The sequence below is a fragment of the Dama dama genome, chromosome 14 (assembly GCF_033118175.1).
Source record: "Dama dama isolate Ldn47 chromosome 14, ASM3311817v1, whole genome shotgun sequence".
NCBI classification, from domain to species: domain Eukaryota; kingdom Metazoa; phylum Chordata; class Mammalia; order Artiodactyla; family Cervidae; genus Dama; species Dama dama.
The window spans coordinates 17,708,572-17,725,744 of NC_083694.1; the positions used below are offsets into that span (position 1 = coordinate 17,708,572).

A 17,173-nucleotide genomic window follows, 5' to 3' on the forward strand; every position below is an offset into this window, starting at 1 on the left:
GAAATAAAGAAATGAAAAGTTTTTATTATACTTTCTATCCAGTTTTTTCTTAAAAAATAATGTTTTGATTACACTGAAAAACTGAACACTCTACCACAACACTATCAAATTTCCTGTACAAATGTGGTTATAGCTGATCTTTACCAGTATGTCAATTATAACCAAAGAAAGGCTGAGTAAATAATTGACATTGTACTTGGGTGTATTCCTGGCACCTACAATTCAGTGCCTATGAAACCTACTTCATAATCTTTCCACTGAAGACTGGTCCCTCCTCTGATCGTCTCCATTTCAGCAAATAGCACCACCATCTATTATTCAGTTGCTTCAGCTAGAACCCTGAGACATCTTTGGTAGGATAGCCAGATCAAACACAGGATACTCAGCTAAATTTGAATTTCCAACAAACAACAATTATTTTAATATAAATATGTCCTATGTGATATTTCCTTATATTCAAAAATACTATCTGAAATTCAAATTTATCTGAGGATCCTGCATTTTAGGGCTTCCCTGATAGCTCAGTTGGTAAAGAATCCGTCTGCAATACAGGAGACCCTGGTTTGATTCATGGGTCAGAAAGATCCTCTGGAGAAGGGAAAGGCTACCCATTCCAGTATTATGGCCCAGAGAATTCCATGGAGTCTATAGGCCATGGGGTTGCAAAGAGTTGGACACAACTGAGTGACTTTCACTTTCACTTTCCTGCTTTTTGCTAAAACTGGCAACCCTTGAGTCTTTCACTTCTCTCGACCCCTACACCTAGCTAATAACTAAGTCCTAGGAATATTGTCTTCTAAGAATTGTAAGACTTCTACTCTCCACCCCCACCCACACCTCCCTAGTTAAACTCACTACCTACTTTTTCATTGTTAACGCTATGTACCAGAAAAAGACTTTGATGCTGGGAAGGACTGAAGGCAAAAGGAGAAGTGGGTGGCAAAGGATGAGATAGTTAGATAGCATCACTGATTCAATGGACATAAATCTGAGCACACTTCGGGAGATGGTGAAGGACAGGGGAGCCTGGCATGTTGCAGCCCATGGGGCTGCAGAGTCAGATACAGCTTAGTGACTGAACACCACCCAAGGCTATGCTAAAACTTTATATTAATTGTCGAATTTAGTCCTCAGAGCAATGCTCATAATTCAGCATTATGTCCATTATATAAATTAGAAAACTGAAGGTTAAAAAGATTAACAAACTTTCCTAAACCAATAGAGTTGACAAATAGCAGATTCAAACCCAGGCACATCAACTACAGAGACTCTCAGCTACTAGCACCCCCCCTCTCCTCCTCCTGTTCTTCATAGTGAAGCTGAAACCATCTTTTTCAGAGCACAGATTGAATATCTCATTCTTCTCGTTAAAATTATGTGATAACTTCCTATTCCCTTTAGGAAAATGAAGAAATCCCTAGGACTGCCTCCAGCAGTGCAGTCTGGTTCCATCTATCTCCCTAGTTTTGTTTCCCTGCCCATCCTGCCTTGCCCCAGTCATGCTCTTGGTTCCTGAAAGCCTTTGCATGGGCAATTCTGTCTTCTGAAATGACTCAGACCCATCTTTTCTGCTTAGCTCACACTATGCATAACAGGTCTCGTGAATTCTTCCAGCAACCTGCTCTAGGTTAGTTTAGATGTGCCCATGTATTTCACAGTGTCTTATTTCCCATAGAGTGCTGATGAAAAGTATAATTAAACTCATTTCCACAAAATTTTAACCTCTGTGAAGGTAGGAACCACATATAACTAATTCATGATTATCTCCCCAGCATCCAGTACAGTGCTAGTCACAAAGTAGGCTACTCAAATATTGGAATTTGCAAAACTGCACCGAATGATTAGTCATGTGTTGTTCCCCACAAATACTATATTAAAAAAAAAAAACAGAATTTAGATTAATTATAAAATCCATATTTTCCTTATAGAGAAAGAGAAAAATATGACTCAAAAATATTTTCAAGTTACTTAAAACTTCTTGGACAGAGAAGGAGGAAATGGACAGCTATAAAATTAGGAATACATTGGACATTTGGATGAAGGAGCAGGCATATGAGGGAGAAATGGTTCTTGGTGTTGCCTGATGTATGTGTTTGTGCATGCACCCGTATATGTACATATATATGCACATACACAAAAATATTCACACAAGTGTGTGCATAATAAAATATCTTGTTGGAACAATAAATAAAGTTCTGGCAAATGAAAACAAAATTGCACAGTTGTCACAACACAAACTTAGGTATATAGAAATCTTAGTGATATTGAGAGAAAAAGACCATGAGCACAGAGAGACTCACTCTGTGTTATCTACCATTTAGGGAAAAAACAGAAAGTAATTGGAACACTGTAAAATTCATTTGAAGCTCTAGTTGAAAACAAGCCATTCTTTCATATGCATTAACAATTAATTTTTTTCTTCTCTTAGACCCTGCATATTCTCTCTTTAAAAGTTTTAGGAAGAGTAAAATAGGGAAGGAAGAAGCTCAAAATCTGTGCCATTCAATTGGAAAGAACCAAGTCTATTATTTTTAATAGTGATTTACAACAAGATTATGCTTCTTTGCATCTACTGACAGAAAAATTGCTTTATATATGTTTCCAGAAATAGACTATAGCCATAGCAATTACTATATATTCTCCTACCTGATTCATTGTGTAATCAAAATCACAAATATAGAAGGCTTCTATTTTGAACTCAAGACCATTGTAGGTGGATTATATGTTTTTTCTTTTCCGAGGTGGCTTAGTGGGTAAAGAATCCACCTGCAATGCAGGAGATGTGGGTTTGATCTCTAGGTCAGGTAGATCCCCTGGAGAAAGGCATGCCAACCCACTTCAGTATTCCTGCCTAGAGAATTTCATGGACAGAGAGGAACTTAGCGGGCTACAGTCCATAGGGTTGCATAGAGTTGGACACCACTGAAGTGACTGAGCATGCACAAAAGTACTTAAGTCCTTAAGATTCATGATGATGGCATCATGCAGGTCCTAATAGCTCTCCAATTCGGATAAATGATCCATTAAAACAGATAGTTAGGAACAGAGTCAATTTAGACTTATTGCAGTACATTCAAGCCACAGAGAATTCTAGAAAAATTAGGAATGATTTTTATAAGAAATGATTTGTTAGATGAATGTAAAGAGCAGCAGGGTAGATTTTGGTGCAGAAGATTGGGTTGCCCAAGTTTTAGAGAATAAAGGACATGGAAAAAGCAGAGGTATAAGCATAGAAGGACAGGAGAGATATTAAAGAGCCCAGGGCGACTGCAAACTAGACAGTGGGGCTTCAAGGAAAGCCTGTGTTGGAATTTGTCTTGGGGTTAATTCCCCTCCTCCTCTCAGCAGCATGATTATAAAGGTTAATCCCACCAGTATTTTAGTTGTCCTATTTTTAAACAGTTCTAATTAGGATAACTCAGGTACCTTCCTGCTCAATGCTTACTTCTTGCCTTACCTAAATGTGCCTAATTCTGGACCATTACTGCTGCTTTTATGACTCCTAACTATAGAAAACATTCTACCTTCCCTCCTACTTAAACTTCAACTCTGGAGTGCAGCTTAAAGATAACTGACCTTAATTTGTTTTTTTTTTTTTTTAATCCAATACATTCCTGATCTCCCTCCATTAGCTCTTCTTCATGTTACCCATCTGCATGTCTGCATCCTTTTAACTGATCTTTTAGAAATTTCTTTCCAAAGGTGATTTTGTACCACATTCTAAAACATAGTCATTAGGACGAAAGTATTAACCTTCCATTACTCAGGGCTAAGAGTTCACACATAGAGAGCACACAGGAGCCCACTCAAGTTTCTTCTTTTCCTCAGTTTTCTTTTGCCAACTCCTGGTCCCAGATAAGATAAGTCTCAGGTGGGAAACAATGTGTTATACAGCTAAGGCAAAAAGTCGTTTGTATCATAAAAGAGTATTGCTTATCCAGGCTTACAGTATCCTTAGAGTTCAAAGTTATTAGCCAGGCAGTTGGTATGCTATCCTGTAGTGGCTATTTGCACAGCACAGTGCCTGTCCTAGGCATAAAAGAAGAGCCCATTTCCTAGCAATGTCCCTCCTGAGGACCATGAACAACTAGGCTTTGCTGAAGTCTGGAAATGGGAGAGAGAAAATAAGTTTAACCTCTAGGCCTTCTGCAGAAAAGGAGGGCAGAACGGAGGCTAAGCACTAATTATGAGCCATTTAGAAGATACAATTCTCACCTTAAACCAGAGAATGGACACTATGTTAAGAGAAGAGTCTAGGGAGGAATGTGTGACTCATCTACCCCAGGCAACAAGACTATTGGAGAAATGATTTTTCAAATCAATCACTTCAAAATGTAGTGGAGAAGATGATGCTAATTTTCAAATTAAAATAATAACAATTTTCCTCCATTTAAGGGTTTTGTTTGAAAATAATGCTAAAATTATCACAAATAGAAGGGGGAAAAGTGGAAGCAGTGACAGATTTTATTTTCTAAGGCTTCAGAATCACTGGGGGTGGTGTCTGCAGCCATGAAATTAAAAGATGCTTGCTCCTTGGAAGGAAAGCTATGACAAACCTAGACAGAGTATTAAAAAGCAGAGATGCCACTTTGCCAATAAAGGTCTGCATAGGCTACAGTTTTTCCATAGTCATGTATGGATGTAGTAGTTGGACCATAAAGAAGGCTGAGTGCTGTGGAATAGATGCTTTTGAACTGCGGTGTTTGAGAAGACTCTTGAGAGTCCCTTGGACTCTTTTTTAAATTCTCCTGACATTTTTTTAACCCTTGTGTTTCTAGTTCAGTTTGTAGATAGGTTGAGTCACAGTGCGTGGGACGTGTTGGTAAGTTTTTAATAGGTGAAGAAATATAAGATTCTGGGCCACCACCAATGGAGTTAGTGTTTCATTTTGCAGTACGGTGTTTATTGATGCCTTTTGAATATATGCATGCAAAAAGGCTACGTAGAAAGTAGATGTTCAATAGGTGCTGAACAGAATGCTTACTTAACTTAGCAGTGAGCAAAAATAGCAGTCTGCCATCAAGCTTATGGCTATAGAAAAATACAGGTGCAGTAAAGGTAAAATCAGGTGTAACAATGGGATAAACCACATTGCGGTAGATGGGGAAGCTTACCTCTTCTGAGTGGTCTGTGTAAATGCTTTTTGATCAGAACTGAGATCTGAAGGATAATTTATAACTGAAGTTGATAACGAAGGCAGTTTCTAGTTTTAAGATCTCAAGTATATATTAGGTGATTTCTTCTTTGTCAAAATATCTAACAGTAATCATAATTTTTCTTCATCCTTTATAAAATTGCATGGGCTCTACTTTCCAATGCTTTTTGATAACGTAATCAAGCCTGAATATTCTTTGGAAGGACAGAGGCTGAAGCTCCAATACTTTGCCCACCTGATGCAAAGAACGAATTCATTGTAAAAGACCTGGATGCTGGCAAAGATTGAAGGCAAAAGAAGAAGGGGACTGCAGAGGATGAGATGGTTAGATAGCATCACTGACTCAATGGACATGAATTTGAGCAAACTCCAGGAGATAGTGAAGGACAGGGGAGCCTGCCTTGCTGCAGTTCATGGGGTCACAAGGAGTCAGACATGACTTAGCGACTGAACAACAAAATGCTAAAACTATTGTTCACACATTTGACCAAATGTTAACAAATACATACATAAATATTATTATTAATCTCAAGCTACTATTTCTCTTTAAGCATTTGAAAAACTAATTTTCCATTAGATATATATTTAATTGAAGCTGAAGCTCCAATATTTTGGCCACCTGATGTGAAAAACTGACTCACTGGAAAAGACCCAGAAGCTGGGAAAGATTGAAGGCAGGAGGAGAAGGGAATGACAGAGGATGAGATGGTTGGATAGCATGGACATGAGTTTGATCAAGCTCCAGGAATTAGTGATGTACAGAGAAGCCTGGTGTGCTGCAGTCCATGGGATCACAAAAAGTTGGACACAACTGAGCAACTGAACTGACTGATATATTTAAATTCCCTGCTCCTATTGCTTCTTCCTGGACTGTTACCCCTACTTGAATACTTTGCCAAGTTCTATTTTTTTTTTTTTTTTTTAATTTTAAAAATTCAGCTCAGGAAACACAACTAGGATCTTTAGGTCTCCCTTTCCTTCAAGAGTTAATCAGTCCCTTCATTTTACTACTTCTATATCTTTTGCATTTCTAATATCACATTTATCACAAATGTGTCATATTTACATGAATCAGTTTCCCCTACTAAACTGTAATGCTTTAATATGTTAATTTATTCAATAGATGTTAATTGAAAAATGGATATGTGAAGGAATTGGACATATGGCTGAGAGGATGAAAGGGAGGATATGTTACTCTCTACAATATCATTTGATCTCTTTAATAATGAAAAGAAGATGGTAAACATAAATCTGTAAATCATGAGAGTGACTGGTTGGAAGAGGTCGGATATCAGGGAAAATAGCAGGAAATGTGTATGAATAAGCATGATAAATTGATCAATTAAAACTGTAATCCTTACCATATCAAGGAATGGAACAGAGTTTCAGAAAGAAAATATCACCCCCAAAATATGTCTCCAGTTATTACAACAAAGAGTATAATATTATGTTCCAATAAGGGAAATTATTCTATAGGACTTCGTTTTATAAAAAACCTGGTTTTCATACTTATGTGAGTATCCATGAGAAACTTTCATATGTTTATTCTCTAAGAATTAAATCCAGTAACATAAAAGAATATAAAGGCATCTCTGATTAAGTCTGAGAGATTACAGAGCACAAATATATGTGCATATTCACAATCCACAGCACAGCAAAATTTTTTCTTTGCTCTCACTTTTCTCAGTCACAATATTTATCAGATGTTTGTTCCAAAGTGCCCTGTACCATGGTAACCATCCCAAACATTTCCTCAACTTAGTCCATAAAGTATTCCCAATTCTAGACTCTTCAGTCAGCTCTTCATTATCTGATCACCTCCCACAACTCCATTAATTTTAATTTTGTGACTTGCTCAGATTGAGCAAAAGAAATTAAATACCCTACCTGAAGCAGTAGCAGGAATCATGGACTGACACGAGTGTGAGGGTGGGGAGAGGTTACAAACACTTCTAAGAGTATGTATTTCAACCCACCCTCAAATATTTGTTAAGTGAATGTTTATGACAAATAATGAGCTATTTGGAAAAAAGTTTTACTCTTTCAGAGTGCAGAATGTGAGGTCAGATGGACTTGGAATTGTAAATAACTTTTCCACTTAATGATATTTCATTTCCCCTAACAAAACAATACTAGTCCTTCCATCATAGAAATAGTGTGAATATTAAATGGAATTTTTTAGATAACACTCAATTCCAGGGTCTGACAAACATATACATTCAGCAAATATTATCCATTCCATCATTACAATTTTTACTAGGCAGTTTTCAATGAAAGTGAGGTTTTCCTAAAATTTAAATAATGACCTATCAAAATCCTTTTTTGTCCCCACCCAGATGTGGGTAGGATTGCGGTCCATATTTCCTCTGACAATATTCTTTCCTGGTGGTTTATTAAGGAAAAGGCTCTTATTCTGTGGTCTTTCTGCGAAAAACATGTTAATCAGGAGAAGCCATCTCACCAAACAGGGACATGTGTCATAATCAGATTTCAACTTTGAGGCACTGATTTTTAATGGAGTATCAGCCATCTAATTCCAATTCCATTGGTGGGGTCTTGCACGCAATTCTGGTTTATGAGCTCATTTCTTAACAAATATGATATGCCTCTTAATGAAAGAAGATACTTTGCTTTACTTTCTAATGGTCTGTTTGAGTTATAAAAGCAAACCCAAAGTAAATACCAGAGGGAAGCATGAGGAATTGTCCTATTAACACAAAACGTGTCATGTGAAGCTGTTTTCATTATAAATTAGCCTTTATGTTATTCCAAAGCTGCAGAGTCCTCAATAAACCCTCTCTGCCTCTAGTTCTCAAGGACAAGGGTGGGTCACTGGCCGGGAATGCCTTGACATCGTTCCCTGCTTTTCTCGGCCTGGCCTCTGATTAAGTGCCTGCTGCCGAATGTTATGAGGTCATCCAGTGCTGAAAAAACGAACCAGGAAAACATATTCAGTGCTCTATTTATGAGAGTGGGTATGTGTACATTCATATATGTACACACACTCCAAATAATTTTAAATTAAAGCATTTTTAAAATACTTAATGGAGGTTAAGCAGCATTTTTAACCTCTGTTCGAGTTATTGAATGGCATATTAAAACCAATGTGGCTCTAATGTACCTTCTAATGTGCACTGCTGCTTTAACAAATTGCCTATAAATTTTCGTTGAATTAAGCCTATTCCTTGTACATTCCTAGTAAGGTTAGGTTAATAATACATGAGGTTCCATTATATGCACCTTCCTTAATAATGTTTTTTAAGAAAGTAGGACAAGAGTCTATGTGTACTGGTCTAGGATGCTCACTAACATTTACAATCACAGATGGAAAAGGCGGGCTGGATCCTTGGGCTACCGGTTCACCCCTCTATGCCACACTGCTCCCTCCACGCCCGGAGGCTCACGTACACACATCAGCGCAGTTGTCTCCCCCATACAATATGATCTAGATTTCTCAGATGTCTTTAAAGAAGTAGAGAGAAAGTTTCTGATCACAGCAGTGCATTTTAATGTGCCCACTGCAGGGCTGACAACTGTGAGGCATCTGTTTATAATGAAGATACTTCAGGCTCTGGGTTTCCATTTTCAATGTAAATTTCATGGGAAGAGATGATAAAACCCAGAAAACAAAATTCAGAGTAGTTTCTGAAGCTAGAAGAATATAGAACAGAAAAAAAAAAAAAAAGGTCCACAAACACACTTTGATTTTTCCATAGGCTACACATAAGTGTACAAACTATCTTGCGTTGTCCAAAAACCACATTAACTCCTTAAGCCACCATTTTCTTTCTTCCCTTGCAAGGTAGAATGCCATATTCTCCCTATGTGTAGCTAAAGAAGCACTCCCTGGTTTGCAATAATCTCATACTCAAAAGAGCAGAGCATTGAGGTAGTTTTTCAATGCAGTTACTCACTATTTCAGGAACTATATATGGACCCCCCCAACTATGAAGGTGTGTTCCAAGCCCGGGTATAGAACACTGAACAATCTGTGGAAAGCAGTGAGACTTGTAGGCTGGAGAGGAATAAACTGTCTTCTGGAAACAAGTTCATGGGCATCACAAATCACGGGGCCATTAGAGTCCATCAACTCTGCTGCTGCCTTACAATCATGGAAAGCCAGTGCCTGGTGGGGTGATACGATCTGACTGAAGCTTGAACAGCATCACTTTGGCTGTATGTTGGGGAGTGACTGGAGAAGGATAAAGAAGAGAAACAGGGACTTGAGGCAGCTACTAGGGTAGTCCAGGAGGAAAATGACCATGGCATGGACCCAGATGGATAACTGAGTATGATAAGAAGTGATAAAATACTGGATCTATCCAAAGGTGAAACCAACAAGACTGATTTTGATAGAAGAGATAAGAATTTTAGGAAAACCACCAAGGATGGCTGCAAGGATTTGATCTGAAAAGATTACAACCCAGAAAATACTGTGGTTAACATTGTCAGTTAAGCATGGTTGATTGAACCATTTTCCTTCTAAAGTCCAAAAAATTAAATAAAAGGAAATAAAAAAAGAACAGAAGAGGAAATGGCAGTCAAGGACAGATATCTACAAGTAAACGCCAAGCACCTGAGGTAGACAAGACAATAATAAGCTAACTGATGCAAGTTTGCATAACTCTGGGGGAAAAGAAATGAAATTGAAGACTTCAGAGAATTCTGAAGGCAGGTGTGACTTTCCCCAAACAGAAGGTTTTCCCTCTAACGTTGCAAGAGAAGACAGTGAATTTTCTCTTTAGGAGTTAAACCAGAGAGGGTTTCTACTCAGCAGGTACAGGGATGAGGTGCTACATTGAACACGGGGTTGATATGAACTGGTGTCTGTGATGGTTAATTTTATGGTCCACTTGGAGAGATCTGATGTCCAGTTGTTCAGCCAAACACTGGTCTAGATGTTTCTATGAAGGTGTTTTATAGATTTTCCCAGAACATAAGAACATTAATCTACAGAAAAAAGGCCCCAATGAATTCCCAAAAAATTATTTAACAAAAAGCATTTCATCATGAAATTTTCTGAAATGAAGGATATAGAAATAGTAAAACTTCTGTTAAAAAAAAAAGAAAAATAAGAAAGAAGCAAGAATCAGGTTGGTACTGCTAGAAGACAATGGTAAAATAGATTTCTTGAGTGAAAATGATTTTATATAATGGTAAATTTTCAAATAGCTCCGAGTATAGAATACAGATAATTTCAGATGTTCAAAATTCTTTTAAAAAATAAATAAACAAACCACTTTTCTCCCTGTACTCTTACTCAGGAGCTACTGAAGCATTTATTCTACCAAATACACAAATAAACCAAGGGAAAAAAAAGAAAACATTGGCTTCAGGATGCCAGGTATCCAATATAGGAGACATGTGAAGGAAATCTTCAGTAAGCTGCAAAACTACTAGGGTAGAGCTGTGCAACAGAACTACAGGTAGATAGGCTGAACTCAAAACAATAGGTCAGGAGTTCAGATCCTCCCATGGAATGACATATTCAGTGGGGAAAAAATACACAAACACATATACACACACCTACATCTTCTATTGCTTCTGTTTCTCTGGAGAACCCTACATCATACAGATGCTCTTGTTAAAGCTCCTGATTATTTCTCATTGCAAATAACAAACCACTTACTGAGTGCATGCAATATACAATATATTAATATTATGGCTTCCCTGGTGGCTCAGATGGTAAAGAATTCGCCTGCAGTGCAGAAGACCTGGGTTTGATCCCTGGGTTGGGAAGATCCCCTGGTGGAGGGCATGGCAACCCATTCCAGTATTCTTGCCTGGTGGGCTACAGTCCATGGGGTCACAAAGAGTCGGACACGACTGAGTGACTAGGCACACACCGCATGATATTACGGCTGTGTAAGTTGAAAAATATAACCTTTACTCTCAAGATGTTGAACTCAAACAAGGGAAATAAGGCAACTGTACAAGTAAATAAACTACAAGATTACTTTAAACATGATAATGATTTTCATTAATAGTGATGATCGTCATTCTGTATCCTCCTTAAAAGGGAGGGCAGTTTGCCATATACCTTTGCAGAAGAATTTTGACATCTCTACTTAGGCAAATAGTTTAAGAAACTATTTTATACGTGTAAATCTATAGCTGATTCATATCAATGTATGTCAAAACCCACTGAAATGTTGTGAAGTAATTAGCCTCCAACTAATTTAAAAAAAAAAAAAAAAAGAAAGAAACTATTCTCCTAAAAAACAACACTATACCAGATAAATCCCCCAAAGAAAGTGGTCAGGAGACCATGAGGATTGAGCATGATTTTCCAATACTGCAATTTAATTTTTATCAACATTTACATACAGTTTTTTAAATCAAATAGAATTTAAAGACTCACAATGTAAAGTGGCATCTTGCTTCTCCATCCTTCTCCCAGAAATTTCCCTGCCTCCAGCCTTCAACTCCTATAGCTGTTTCTTCTGACTTTCATTTCTCTGTTTCTGAGTAACATACATATACTGTTACATCTCAACTTCTAACATTTATACTACTGTCTTTCCACTTTAGAAAACGAATATTTAGCTCTTTATACCTCCTCCTCAATAATCCCATTAGTTGCTTAAATCAGTATTCACAGATTATTTTATTATTACTGTATAAATCTATTTCACAGTTATACCATATAATATGATTGATTATATTTCTTTTCTTGAAAAATCTGCCTCTGCTTAATTTTCTAGGAATCTCTTAGACACGTCTAGGCACTAAAACTCTCCAACAGAACTTTATCCAAGGAATCTATCAGTTTCTGTTTTTCTACTGAATGTATTAGTCCACAGGAGGGTCTGAAGCCCTGACCCTCCTGTTGTGATTTGAGTCCATTGATCTCTAGTTCTACTGCATAGCTATATTCTAGGTCAGAATGAAACACTAAATAAACTTTAACAATGGATAACAACTCAAAAGCATATTACATTTGCTCTATTAACTTTTGCTGGCTTACTTACAAAGAAGGATATATAAATCATGGCTATTTGTGCAGAAATGGATTACATTATTTCCAGAACTGAAGTATTAACAAATAGTAGAAAAAAAAAAAAACTTAGAATATGAAAAAATGATTGCACATTTGGAAGGATAAATCTGAAGCTGAAAGTCATAATATGCTGAAGCTGTCAGGTAGGTTATCTGCTCAACTCTCAATTATCTTTCTGTTTCCTGGGATACTTACCACCTTGCTCCTACCTGAAGCAGTGATTCCTAGAAGCTTATTTTAGGTGATCCTGACATTGGTCACAGTGAACTGCCACAGACATGGCCACCCTAACAAAACTGAGTCAATTAGAATCTCCCTCCTGAAATTGTAACCAAGAAGAGGCTAATGTCTCCCTGTATAGCTGGAACTAGAACTGTAAGCAAACCTGGGGGACAGCAGTGACCATACAATGCCACAGAGAGGGTAAGAGAGTCAAAAGGTGCCCGTCTGCAGAGAGAGACAGAGGGTGGGAATAAAGGAAGGAAGGAAGGAATCCATATCAATGGGCGTTTTCTAGTCTTTAAGTCCTGACTGCATTTGCTCCATATAAGGTTTCATGGAACATTCAGTGAAAATAAAGCCTCCAATTATGTTGAGTCAGTTTGGATTTTTTTCTGGTATTTTATCTTAAAGGAAATTAACTATTCATCAATTCTTTTCTGTCTCCTTGGGTTTACTTGTCACACTGACCAATGTTAAGGGAGAGGTTTTGTCCAATTCTCCTGAGCTGAATTCCTTGTTATGCAAAATAAGACTTTAGTCTTATCCTCTCTGGCAGGCAAATCACCCTTTTAAATTTGTATCATCCTCATTTTCACAGGTTCAGATAACTCAGTTGATTTTGCTAGATAGGACAATGATTAGTACAGCTGTTAAACAACTGATAAATATTTATATTTATCACAACATCAGGATGAATGTACTATAAAGAAAGTATATTGCTTTAATTAAATCATTAAATCATATAAAGTCAAGGAGAAAGCCATGGAAGGGTCCATTTTTCTTCCATTTGGGAAATCTGGAAAGATGGATACAGGACTAAATAGTAGCCTATTTTGTTAATTGAATGGCTTTTAAAAATAATTCTACAGAGTATTGAGTAGAGTTCCCTGTGCTATAAAATAGGTCCTCGTTAGGTATCTATTTTATATACAGGAGTGTGCATATGACAATCCTGATCTCCCAATTTATCCTCCCCCTTACTCACTGGGTAACCACAGGCTTGTTTTCTACATCTGTGGCAAAAGAATCTAAAAAAGAATGGATGTATACATATAACTAACTGATTCACTTTGCTGTATAGCAGAAACTAACACCACACTGTAAATCAACTTTTTTTGTTATTTAATTACTAAATCATGTCGGACTCTTTCGCGACCTCATAGACTGTACCCTGCCGGGCTCCTTCTTCCATGGGATTTCCCTGGCAAGAATACTAGAGTGGGTTGCACTTCTTTCTCCAAGGGATCTTCCTGATCCAGTGATCAAACCCATGTCTCCTACATTGGCAGGCAGGTTCTTTACCACTGAGGCACCAGAAAAGCCCAAAAACATTTTTTAAAGATAAAAATGTAAATGAAAGTGAAAGCGAAAGTCTGACTCTTTACGACCTTGTGGACTATCCAGTCCATGGACTTCTCCAGGCCAGAATACTGGGGTGGGTAGTCATTCCCATCTCCAGGGCATCTTCCCAATCCAGAGATTGAACCCAGGTCTCCCACACTGCAAGAGGATTCTTTACCAGTGAGTCACCAGGGAAAATGTAAATAAAGCCTTAAATTTTTTTTTAAAGTAATTATAGATGTTTCTATATGATGCCAGAACATACAGCTCTTTCAATAAAAACACTTAACATTTATTGAGAAAGTTCATCATCTGAATATCTAGCATTGTGCAGATAATCAACTCAAGTTTCCTTTGTCTGGAATATAAAATATATCCTTACTTTTCTTAGCTTTTATTTAGTTGCTAAAAGGGGATTTAATTCAAGTTGAGAAACGAAATAAAATTCTCAATTATTAAGTGTCTGAATGTGGCATTATCTAAATGGTCACCCCAATATAGAAACACAGATATGCCACATAATCTTTAATAGACCAAATAGTTATATCTCTATTAGATAACAATATAAATGCAACAGTGGTATCGAAGATTATTTTTTTTCAAAGTCCTAACCAAGAAGCAAAGAGGAATCACCTGATGCAGAAGAAAAAGTAAGTCGTCTTGTACTGAAAATGTAACACATTTCTCTTACCTGGTTGACACTGATTACACCTTCTTCCTTGACGATTAGGCAAACATGGGCACTGGCCACTGAGTGGGTCACAAATGGTCCCAGGTAATGTCCCCAGGGGGTCACACTCACACATCTGGCAGCCTTGAAAACTGCCAACGGTCAGATGGTACCTGTGAGGCTCACACTGATTACAGTGAAGACCTGTTACTCCTAATTTGCAGGGACACTGTCCCGTCGATTTGTCACAGAGCAGAGAGCCATTTACAGTCCCGGTCCTATCGCAGTTACAAGGCAGACAGAGGAAAGAGTGGTTTTGCGGCTGGTAGAAGTACCCCTCCACACACTCACTGCAGCGTCTTCCCCCAACGTTGGACTTGCAGACGCACTGTCCCGTCCAAGCATCACAGACCGTCCCAGAGCGGGACCCCGCCACGTCACAGTCACAGGCCTTACAACCAGCGGCGTCCAGTCCGTAGAAGTGTTCCCTGCAGGTGTCACACTGAAGTCCTCTGGCTTCCTTTTTGCACTCACACTGCCCAGAAATAGGATTGCAGAGTCTGTTCACTGAGCCGTGGGGGTTACACTGGCAGGGCTCACAGCCATCGTCATTAAAACTTTGGAGAAATTTGAACCCAAAATTGCAGTGATCACATCTGAGCCCTAAAAAGAAAAATGTGTTTAAAAAGGTAGAGACGTGAAAACAACTCCATTCAAGTTTTCAAGATAGCCAAAGTGCAGACAATACTGCTACAGGCATTTAATACAGACTCAATAAAACATCGAGTGTTTTTTTCACAAGTAATGCCAAAGAGGGCTGATAGTATAGTCAAAATATGATGGCAATACTTAATTTGGTACCCACGTACCACATTAATCTTGCAATGTGCTTTATAAGATTTTATTTATTTATTACTTAATACAAAGAAAAATTCTTAATGCAAATGTTGCTTCTGTTACACATACTGGAACTCTTTTCCTATAACAAACATCAAAACTATTATTTTGAAAATATTTAACTATATTAAATTATCATTCTTATTTTATATTAACAAAGTATGTTCATTTAAAAGTCGAGAGTGAAATACATTTTCAAAGCCATACAGAAGAATTATGCACTACTGCATAAGTTATTTTCCTAGAAATCAGAATCCATTCAAAATGTTTAATAAATGTTAACCTGATAAGTATTTTGTTGAAACAGTACACTTACTTCTGAATATCACACATTTAAATAATTAATATAAATAAAAGTTTTCCAGAGCAATTTTATTTCAATGCTTTTATACACTCCTGTATTTTATCATTTTCAATTAGTATAAATTATGCTCTCCTTGGCTCATAAAGCAATCACATTACTTGTCATACTGTGTGATTAAGAACTTACCTCTTTAAACACTAAGTAAATTCTGCTGTTTGTATTACTTCTACTTAAAGGAGTACATATATATATACATTTCACAAACAGAGAAAATGTTTTATCACCTATACTTAAATCTGACAACTTTGTTGAGTTTCAAAAAAGGGTACTACAAGGCAAAGGAATAAAAAATATTCTTGAGTAGTAAATGTTGAGATGCAAAATGCTTTCTTTAGCTAGTTTTCATGTATGCATGAGTTTAAATAACTGACTATGTGAGGCTGAATCAATTGAAACATTTCAAGCTATAACAACATGAAACAATTAGTCTTAAAATAACAGTAAAAACACAGTCAGGAGCCCATATGCAGAAAAACATTTCCTAAACCAGAAGGAAATGCATAATATATAAGTATATATATGGATAAAAATTCAAGAACTCCAATGGAAGGCAAATTCTTTAACAGTGATGAATGACTCACCTAAGGCATATCATTTAATTTCAATAAGGAAAATAAAAAAGGACCACTATTGCTGCAAATTTTAAAAATAACTGTATTGTTAACAAGAATTATGACTCATTTTGAACTATTAAAATTGGTCTACATGGATTCATATCATATCAGTTTTAAAAATATGCGCAGTGCTTATTTGAATATGCCATACATATTCCTGACAGGTAATCTATTCCTAACGATACTCAGGAAGGCCTACAGGGCATCACATTCAGTGTTAACAAGTACAGGCGAGTTAGCACACTTGGCATTTAATTCACATTCTTCTCCCTTTTTATTCTAGATGAATGACCTACTTTAATAAAATTATTGGTGCTAATGTATTTTACTGGTGATAGAATCATTAGTAAGATTTAACAGTTTTGTGAAATCTAACAGTTTGCTTTCTGAAGCACATACAACATACACTTGTATTTTCTGTTGTTTCCTTAATCATACGAACAAGGTAAAATTGAATAGTTACTTGTAGTCCCATTAGGAAAAAAAAAACATATAGACATATCCAGTTTACATTTTTACTAAAAAAATAATGCATATGCAGAAGTAACTCTAGAGTTAATAACATCAAACTGATGGCATCATCTTCAAAATATGTATTTATATTTTCCTGCAGAAAACTACCAAGATCATCCAATAATACAGGTAAATGACAGCAAGTTTGTAACAAATTCCAAGTAAAGTGTGATGATTTTTCCTTCCTTAAGCTCTGGAAACTATCACAGGAAAGATTTTACTGATACAGTGATGTAACCATTTGACTGTCCCTAAAGGTCTCTCTTTAAATTTTGTTTTCACATCTTAAATTTAACTCTATCTTATATCAAAGAACACAGGATTCTATATAGATTGAACCTGAAAAACTTCATTCAGTATCACAGATAGCACTTATCCAGGAGCATGCTTCTATTTA

The 17,173-nt window shown here is 36.9% G+C and overlaps 1 protein-coding gene across 1 annotated transcript in view; it reads right to left on the bottom strand.

The window, feature by feature from the left end:
* USH2A (usherin) overlaps window positions 1–17,173 on the bottom strand; it is an 892,942-nt gene that overhangs the window by 704,916 nt on the left and 170,853 nt on the right. The window contains exon 12 of the mRNA XM_061161192.1: window positions 14,410–15,051. Coding sequence (XP_061017175.1) covers window positions 14,410–15,051 — 642 coding nt within the window. The remainder of the gene's footprint in view (window positions 1–14,409; window positions 15,052–17,173) is intronic.